Raw genomic sequence first — 9,088 nt, 5'->3', positions numbered from 1 at the left:
TTTTGTATATGATTTTGAGCTCATTTGGTCACAAGATTCACTTGCCAAAGGGACCACTTACACATGCACCTGTTTTGCAATAATTATGACCCAATTCGCTCTAGTTTTAGAGGGGTCCCTGCCCTATATTTAAAGACATGATTGAGCAATGAAGGCTCTTGTGGGCACTACGAAGCAGCAATTATCATTTTTCATGCCATTCCTCAACAATTAAACAAATCTACTAACTTCCACAAATTTGGCTGATTAATTGTAAATGAGAAAGCAACATTGCTGTACTAATTGCAGTAGACTAGTAGAGTATACTCATGAAGATCTTTATGATTTTCATAAATTACTTCATTTTTTATGGGACTTTACCCTATCAGAAAATGTTGTTGCCTTCATACACGAGTTCTTGACTCGTTCTAGCTCTCATCTGACTCGCTTTGGATTAATCATTTAAAGATGAGTATGTTAAAATAAAATATAAAATTAAATATAGGATCACCGAACTTAAACATACATAAATAATATTAAGATAAATTATAAATATAGTACCCTAACTATTATTTTTATTTCGTTTTGATCACCTAACTATTTTTTTAAAATCATATCTAATGTTTAGTCTTTGTTTCATTTTGATCACCTACCGTTAAAAAATTAATGGTGAAGTTAATGTGTCTCCATAAGAAAATGTCACATCATCATTGAAAAAAATTAAAAATGTCACATAATTCTGTTAATTTTTTAACGGTAGGTGACAAAAATGAAAATATTAAGTACAATTTTGAAAAAAAAAGTAATTGGATGATCAAAACGAAACAAATGTGATAGTTGAGATTAGGGATTTAAATAGCGTTAGCGGTCGCGTTTTTTATCGCGTAGCGTTTATCGCGGTTGTGGATATAACGGATACCATCGCGGCCACTGAGGGTGTCGCGCTCGTGATTTTTTTTAAAATTTTCACACAATTTACCCTAAAACATAATAATTATAATTATAATGTTAAGGAGTGACCAAAATAGTAGCAATCTGAAAGTTTAATGAGTAAATTGAAAAATTTTAAAGTTCAATGAGTAAAATAGGAGAGAGTAGAAAGTTAAGTGATGATTTATGTAGTTAACCCTAATTAAAAAGAATAGAAAGTTAAGTGACCCGAATCAGTTCAGTCCTATACCTTTTCTAGTCATCTCCTACCTCCTTTTCTAGCCATCTCCTACCTCCTTCTCCCACTGCTTCATCCCACTATATTCTTTTTATTCCCCCAAACAAATGGATTAAATGAGTTTCACCGGATCGTTATATTAAACTAAATTCTCTTTTATTCTATGATTTTTCCAATCCATGTAAAAATAGGGGAGCAACCGCTCCAGTGCAGGGGTTTCATACTTTCATTTTTCACCGGTTTTGACTCCTCGTCTCCTCCCTTGTTTTCTCTTTGGCCTCAACTCTTTAATCGTTTATTTTCTCACGAGCCACGACTGAAGTTTGGTCGATTGAGCACATATCTTTCTCTTTGGCCTCCCTTGTTTTTGCTTGTTTTTTTAAGTCACGGTTGAATAACGGGGATAACGTCCTGTTATCGACGCTATTTACTGTTGAACGCTAAATTACGGCCGCGACAGACCGTTATTATCATGATTCCGTTGCCTACCGTGATTTTTCCGAATATTGGTTTCGAAAGGCGACGCTACCGCAAAATCACGACCGCTATCGCATTTTCGGTCCGCTATTTACACCCTCGTTGAGATGCTAAACGTGTAGTTTACCTATAATACGACTACTATAGGTTGAACCGTTAAGATATAGTGTAAGTGCATGGTGAAACCGCTTCTTACTCCCTTACTTGAAGCTGATCCTTCTACTGATTTACTATATATGGCCAACCTTTCCCTATATACACTTTGTTTCTTTTGATATATATAATCAACAAACAAAAACAAATAAAAAGAATAAAAAGGGAATATAAATTTTCCAAAAGATTGAACTGATTATTTGTCAGTATAATTCAATCCTTTTTAGATAAACATGGGTTTTTCTAGTTATTTCGGTGTGATCGTCGTCTTGTATGTTCTTTTTCTGAATGTTCTTGCCATTGTCGATGAGCTTGATCATGTTAATGAAAATGAAAACAATTTGCTTCAGCGTCCATCTGATCAACAAGAGATGATGGAATATAAAGGGAACAGGAGATCTTTGACACTTTTGTTACCTGCATTGATTGGTGCTGGTGTTGTTGCTGCTGGTGCTACTGCTGCAGGTGTCGGTGGTGCCGCTGCTTTAAAACACGCCGCGGCGATGAGAGAAAGAAAGCGGGTCGAAGCCCAAGGCGACGGCGGCGGAAATGGTGGTGGTGGTGGTGGTTTTAATTTTGGAGGTCACATAGGAGGTAATGGTCAAGGTAATGGTGCTGTTCCTGATGGTGGACCTGGCAACCCTAATGTTGGTGGTGGCGGAGGTGGTGTGAATGCTGCCGGAGGTGGCAATGCTAATGTTGGTGGTGGTGGAGATGGCAACCCTAATGTTGGTGGTGGAAGTGGAGACGCCGGTGCTTCTGCTCAGGCTCGTGCTAAGGCTGAAGCTGAAGCTAGAGCTGCTGCTGGTGGAGGTGGAAACGCTGGTGCTTCTGCTCAAGCTCATGCTAAGGCTGAAGCCGAAGCTAAAGCTGCGGGTGGTGGTGGTAGTGGAGGAGGCGCTGGCGCTAGTGCTTCTGCTCACACAAACGTGCATGTTCATGTCCATGTTGCAGGAAAAGGAGGAGCTGGAGCCGGAGGAGACGACTGATGCACAGAATAAGTAAAACTCAAGTACTACATCCTAATTACACATCTTTAACAAGAAAAGATTTTGTTCGAGTTTCACACTTTTATTCTGTGGAACATTAAACAAGTTTTAGCTTTGATCGCGTGGCATGCGTTATAATTTTTGGAAGTTGTTTTTATATATCTTCCTAATATTAATATTTAAATTCACCTTCAATATTTTTTTAATTGAATAATTATTTTGATCAAAATAATATTTTTTAGATGAAAATTATTTATTATTAATCAATATTTATTAATGACGTAATTTTTTCAAATGTGTTTGATTATCGACGTAATATGTATTACATTAACAAAAGTAATTATGTAACATATATTATATTGGTAGAAGTGATGACATTATATATGTTATGTCAATAAAATTGATAATATGACATATATCTCATACCAACAACTAAATAAATGCTAAAATATCATTTCAATAACAAGTGTTGATCATTAATCAATTATGGTTTTAATATAAAAAAGGGACTATTTTAATTAAAAAATTCAAATTCTAAAAGCTAAAATATATTTAAAAAAAGGATCAAAGTGATTATTCTATCAAATCTTAAAGATATATTTAACATTATATCAAAAGAAAAAAAAAGTAGCAATAAATTATATTACACTCTCATGAGGAAATTTCGAGTTTGAACTTTAGAAATTACATTGTTGTAGATTTAATCCTTATATTCAAAATTGACCATTTTTAATACTTGTACCTTTTGAATTATGAAGATTTAGTCTCTATCCAAACAAATACGAACCAAACGACTTTAGTGGTTGAAAAAATTATTATTATCCCTTGAAATTTCGGGTTTAAACCCTGCATATATATGAATATGAGCGTTAGTTGTCAAAAAGTATATGGATTAAAATCATTAAACTTATCTTCTATTTATTTTTCAAAATACTTTTGTTCTTAACATTTTAATTTTTGTCAAAAGTATTGATTTTAAATGAAAAATCATTAGTTGAAAATTATAAACATGTATATTTACTCCCTAAAAGGACAATTTTGATTTAATCTTAAAAATCATAAAATAAAAGTAAATAAAATAATTTTTTGTTCGGAAAAACTTTATTATATTAGATAAAAATAAAGGACCTAACACACAACTGGATAAAAAACAGCCAGAAGATTCATTATAAAAAGATCAAACGCCTCACCCATTCGAAACATCTATACGGTAACACACCTTCCCAAGTTGACAAAAAAAAACAATATTAAAATAATAATTTAGCTCTCATATATATTGGACTTAATTGAAAAATTGCCTCGTAAATTATATGATTTTTCCCAACTTCATATCTAAACTTTTTCTTTTATAATGTATCTTTAGAAATTTTAAAGTCTCGTATAATTTAGGCATTTTTTATATTTTATTGATATTCTAAATTTGTACATTTTGAAATTTTATAATTTCGCACCTCTAAATTTTTAATATAAGTTTTTAAGTCCTTATCCTTTAACATAAAATCATGTGTTCTTGTGTTGATGTTTTCCATTTGTCTTGCTGTTATTCTGGATGGTTCTTTGTCTTGAGCTGATTATTTACTGGTTTTTGTTCCTTCCGGTGCTGCTTGCTATTTTGTGATTGTCTTCCATGGAATGGAAATGTGTGCCTACTGCTCCTCGTAGCTGGTGTTGTTGTGCCCCTATGTGGGCTGTGTTTTTCTTTGGTTATTGTTTCCTTGTGTGTTTTTGACCTTTCAAATATAAATAAAATTTTGGGCACTCTTTATCTGCTTTCGCTATCTCTAGTTGAGATTCGTTTTGATTTATATTTGACGATCTTTTAAGATTCATATAATTACAATAGAAAAATATTAATTAATCAAATCCTTTAACAATATCTACGATTCATTTTATAACATTATGAATGAAATAAATTAAATTAAGAGAGTTATTCTATAATAAATTTTAATAATTTTTAATATAAATTAATCAGTCAAGGAACTAAAATCGATAACCATACTAATAAAATAAAACATTTAAGAATACATAAAGCGATGGATAAATACAATCGCAATACATAATCCTTGTCATGACCAACTCATTAGTAAGGTTTTGTTGATGGGAACAAGATGATTATATCAATCATAAACTGTTCACTTCTTTTGATTTAGATAAAGAATCATTATCAATGATTAAAATTGAATTCATCCCTAACGAAATATAATTCAATTTTAAGTACATTTCCAAGAAAAAACCTTTATAATTGAATCAATAATTTAATTTAATCTTAATACAAAATTGAAATGTAATTTAATCATATCACTAACTGTTTAATCCAAAAATCAAATGAAATATTCAATTCCACCTAACGCCAATTTCGTTTAGAGTGAATGGTGCGACTATTTCTTGCTCCCTTGCTTTAAGCTTGGCCTTTTGTAGTCTTCTATGTGAACTCAACCTCTCCCTATATAAACTTCATTCCTTGAGAGCGTAATTAACACGAGAAGGAAAAGAAATAAAACAGAATAAAGAATAAAAGGGAGTTTCTCAAAAGATTGAAACCATCTTCACAACTCCTTATTTGTTTTATCATTAGAGATCCTTTATTGAGAGTTAATTTTTGCTTAAGATTCTTGGCAAGATGGGTGTTTTTACTTCTTCCGTTGCAGTTATTCTCTTGTTCGTTCTGTTCATAGATGGTCTTGCGATTGCTAATAATCAAAATGTTGATGAAAAAGAAGAAAGTTTACTACAAAGTTCTAATTTGTCTGAAGAAATGACAAAGACTAAAAGACATAGGAGGTCTTTAACATTTCTTCCTATAATAGCTCATCGAGGTGGTGTTGGTGGTTATGGTGGTGGGGGCGGTGGATACAATTTTGGTTTCCGAGGTGGATTCGGAGGAGGATTTGGCGGATTTGGTGGTGGAGGAGTTGGTCATGGGTTTGGAGTTGGGGCAGGTGGATTGAGAGGAGGATTTGGCCATTTTGGAGGTGGACAAGGAAACGTTGGTGCATATAGTGGTGGAAGTGGTGGTGCTAATATCAAGGGTGAAGTTAGAGGTAGTGGAAGCGGGGGTGTTGGTGCTGCTAGCCAAGCTGAAGCTAATGTTGGTAGACATGACAGTGTTAGTGCTTCTGCTGGTGCTAGTGCTGAAGCTAATGCTGGTAGAAGAGGTGGCGCTAATGTTGTTGGAAAAAGTGAAGCCAATGTTGGTGGATATGGTGGCGCTAGTGCTTTTAGCAAGGGTGAAGCCAGTGTTGGTGGACATAGTGGCGCCAGTGCCTCTGGTAATGATCAAGCTAACGTTGGTGGACATGGTGGGGCTAGTGCTTCGTCTAAGGGTGAAGCTAAAAGCGGTGGAATTGGCGGTGCTAGTGCTTCTGGTAGTGGTCAAGCTAATGTTGGTGGAAGTGGCAGTGCTAGTGCTTCTAGTAGTAGTCAAGCCAATGTAGGTGGAAGTGGTGGTGCAAGTGCTTCTGGCAGTGGTCAAGCTAATATTGGTGGAGGTGCCAGTGCCGGTGCTTCTGGAAGTGGTCAAGCTAATGTAGGTGGAAGTGGTGGTGCCAGTGCTTCCGGGAAGGGTGAAGCTAAAACTGGAGGAAGAGGGGGTGCTAGTGCTTCAGGAAGTGGTCAAGTTAATGTTGGTGGAAGTGGCAGCGCCAGTGCTTTTGGAAGTGGTCAAGCAAATGTTGATGGAAGTGGAGGCGCTAGTGCTTCCAGTAAGGGTGAAGCTAAAAGTGGTGGAAGCGATGGCGTCAATGCTTCTGGCAGTGGTCAAGCTAATGTTGGTGGAAGTGGTGGTGCCAGTGCTTCTAGAAGTGGTCAAACTAATGTTAGTGGTAGTAGTAGTAGCAGTGCAAGTGCTTCCAGCAAGGGTGAAGCTAAAAGTAGTAGAAGTGGTGGTGTCAGTGCTTCCGGTAGTGGTCAAGCTAAGGTTGGTGAAAGTGGTGGCGCCAGTGCTTCCGACAGTGGTCAAGCTAATGTTGGTGGAAGTGGAGGTGCTAGTGCTTCTGGAAGTGGTCAAGCTAATGTTAGTGGAAGTGGTAGTGCCAATGCTTCTGGGAAGAGTGAAGCTATTGTTGGTGGTAGTGGTAGTACAAGTGTTTCCGGTAAAGGTGAATCTAAAAGTGGTGGTGCTAGTGCTTCTGGCAGTGGTCAAGCTAATGTTGGTGGAAGTGGTGGCGCCAGTGCTTCCGGAAATGGTCAAGCTAATATTGGTGGAAGTGGAGACGCTAGTGCTTTCGGTAAGGGTGAAGCTAAAAGTGGTGGAAGTGGTGGTGTCAGTGCTTCTGGCAGTGGTCAAGCCAATGTTAGTGGAAGTGGCGGTGGCAGTGCTTCCGGCAGTGGTCAAGCTAATGTTGGTGGAAGTGGTGGTGCTAGTGCTTTTGGGAAGGGTGAAACTAATGTTGGTGGTAGGGGCAGTACAAGTGCTTCCGGCAAGGGTGAAGCTAAAAGTGGTGTAAGTGGTGGTGCTAGTGCTTCCGGCAGTGGTCAAGCTAATGCTGGTAGAAGTGGTGGCACTAGTGCTTCCGGTAAGGGTGAAACTAAAAGTGGTGGAAGTGGTGACGGTAGTGCTTTTGGCAAGGGTGAGGCTAATGTTGGTGAAATTGGCAGTGGCGGTGCTAGTGCTGCTGGCAAAGGTAAAGCTAAAAGTGATGGTAATAGTAGTGCTAGTGCTTCCGGTAGTGGTCAAGCTAATGTTGGTGGAAGTGGTGGTACCAGTGCTTTTGGTAAAGTGAAGCTAAAAGTGATGGCAATGGTCGCACTAGTGCTTCCGGTAGTGGTCAAGCTAATGTTGGTGGAAATGGAGGCGTTGGTGCTTCTGGAAGTGGTCAAACTAAAGTTGGTGGAAGTGGCAACGCTAGTGCTTCCGGTAAGGGTGAAGCTAATATCGGTGGAAGTGGATCCGCCACTGCTTCCGGAAGTGGTCAAACTAATGTTGGTGAAAGTGGCGACGCTAATGCTTATGGAAAGGGTGAAGCTAATGCTAGTGGAAGTGGTGGCGCTAGTGCTTCCGGCAAGGGTGAAGCTAATGTTGGTAGAAGTGGAGGCACTAGTGTTTCTGGAGGTGGCCAAGCTAATGTTGGTAGAAGTGGAGGCGCTAGTGCATCTGGCGGTGGTCAAGCTAATGTTGGTGAAAGTGGTGGTGCTAGTGCTTCTGGAAGTGGTCAAGCTAATGTTGGTGGAAGTGGTAGTGCCAGTGCTTCCGATAAAGGTGAAACTAAAAGTGGTGGCGCTAGTACTTCCGAAAGTGGTCAAGCTAATATTGGTGGAAATGGTGGCGCTAGTACTTCCAGAAGTGGCCAAGCTAATGTTGGTGGAAGTGGCAGTGCTAGTGTTTCTAGAAGTGGTCATGCTAATGTTGGTGGAGGTGGTGGTACTAGTTCTTCTAGAAGTGGAGCAACTAATGTTGGTGGGAGTGACGGTGCTAGTACTTCTGGTAGTGGTAAAACTAATGTCGGTGGAAGTGGCAGTGCTAGTGCTTCTGGTAGTGGCCAAGCTAATGTTGACGGAAATGGCAATGCTAGTGCTACTGGAAAGGGAGAAGCTAATGTTGGTGGAAGTGGTGGCACTAGTGCTTCTGGAAGTGGTCAAGCTAATATTAATGGAAGTGGAAGTGCTAGTGCTTCCGGCAAAGGTGAAGCTAAAAGTGATGGGAATGGTGGCGCCAGTGCTTCCGGGAGTGGTCAAGCTAATGTTGGTGGAAGTGGAGGCGCTAGTGCTTCTGGAAAGGGTGAAGCTAATACTGGTGAAAGTGGTGGCTCTAATGCTTCCGGCAAGGGTGAAGCTAATGTTGGTGGAAGTGGTGGTGCTAGTGGTTCTGGAAGTGATCAAGCTAATATTGGTGGAAATGGCGATAATATTGCTTCTGGCAAAGGTGAAGCTAAAAGTGGTAGAAGTGGCAGCGCCAGTGCTTCCGGAAGTGGTAAAGCTAATGTTGGTGGAAGTGGTGGTGCTAGTGCTTCTGGAAACGACCAAGCTAATGTTGGTGGAAGTGGCAGTGTTAGGGCTTTCGGAAGTGGTCACGCTAATGTTGGTGGAGGTGGTGGTGCTAGTGCTTCTGGAAGTGGAGCAGCTAATGTTGGTGGGAGTGGCGGTGCTAGTGCTTCTGGCAGTGGTAAAGCTAATGTTAGCGGAAATGGCGGCGCTAGTGCTTCTGGTAGTGGTCATGCTAAAGTTGATGGAAATGGTGGCGCTAGTGCTTCAGGTTTCGGTGAAGCTAAAATTCATTGAAATAAATAAATTTAATTATAAAATGTTAGTTACATTCCTTAAAAAAAACAACAGTTGATAGTTTATGTTTCACCATTTTTATTAGGTGAAATACCAAATAAGCGAT

The 9,088-nt window shown here is 38.8% G+C and overlaps 2 protein-coding genes across 2 annotated transcripts; both read left to right on the top strand.

The window, feature by feature from the left end:
• The first annotated feature begins 2,010 nt into the window (after positions 1 to 2,010).
• On the top strand, positions 2,011 to 2,766 carry LOC120218071 (circumsporozoite protein-like). The gene has a single exon (XM_039215058.1). The coding sequence runs from the start codon at positions 2,011 to 2,013 to the stop codon at positions 2,764 to 2,766; it is 756 nt and encodes a 251-aa protein (XP_039070989.1).
• A 2,620-nt stretch (positions 2,767 to 5,386) lies between these two features.
• Positions 5,387 to 8,982, top strand: LOC120218070 (spidroin-1-like). The gene is made up of 7 exons (XM_039215057.1): positions 5,387 to 6,178; positions 6,665 to 6,783; positions 6,871 to 6,982; positions 7,031 to 7,140; positions 7,866 to 7,945; positions 8,219 to 8,311; positions 8,792 to 8,982. Exons 1-7 carry the CDS (start codon positions 5,387 to 5,389, stop codon positions 8,980 to 8,982), a joined length of 1,497 nt encoding a protein of 498 aa, XP_039070988.1.
• Positions 8,983 to 9,088: the final 106 nt, after the last annotated feature.

The sequence above is a fragment of the Hibiscus syriacus genome, unplaced genomic scaffold (genome assembly GCF_006381635.1).
Source record: "Hibiscus syriacus cultivar Baekdansim isolate YM2019G1 unplaced genomic scaffold, ASM638163v2 tig00110195_pilon, whole genome shotgun sequence".
Classification (NCBI taxonomy): domain Eukaryota; kingdom Viridiplantae; phylum Streptophyta; class Magnoliopsida; order Malvales; family Malvaceae; genus Hibiscus; species Hibiscus syriacus.
Note: the sequence above shows the minus strand (reverse complement) of the source record. Positions and strands in the feature narration are given on the sequence as shown.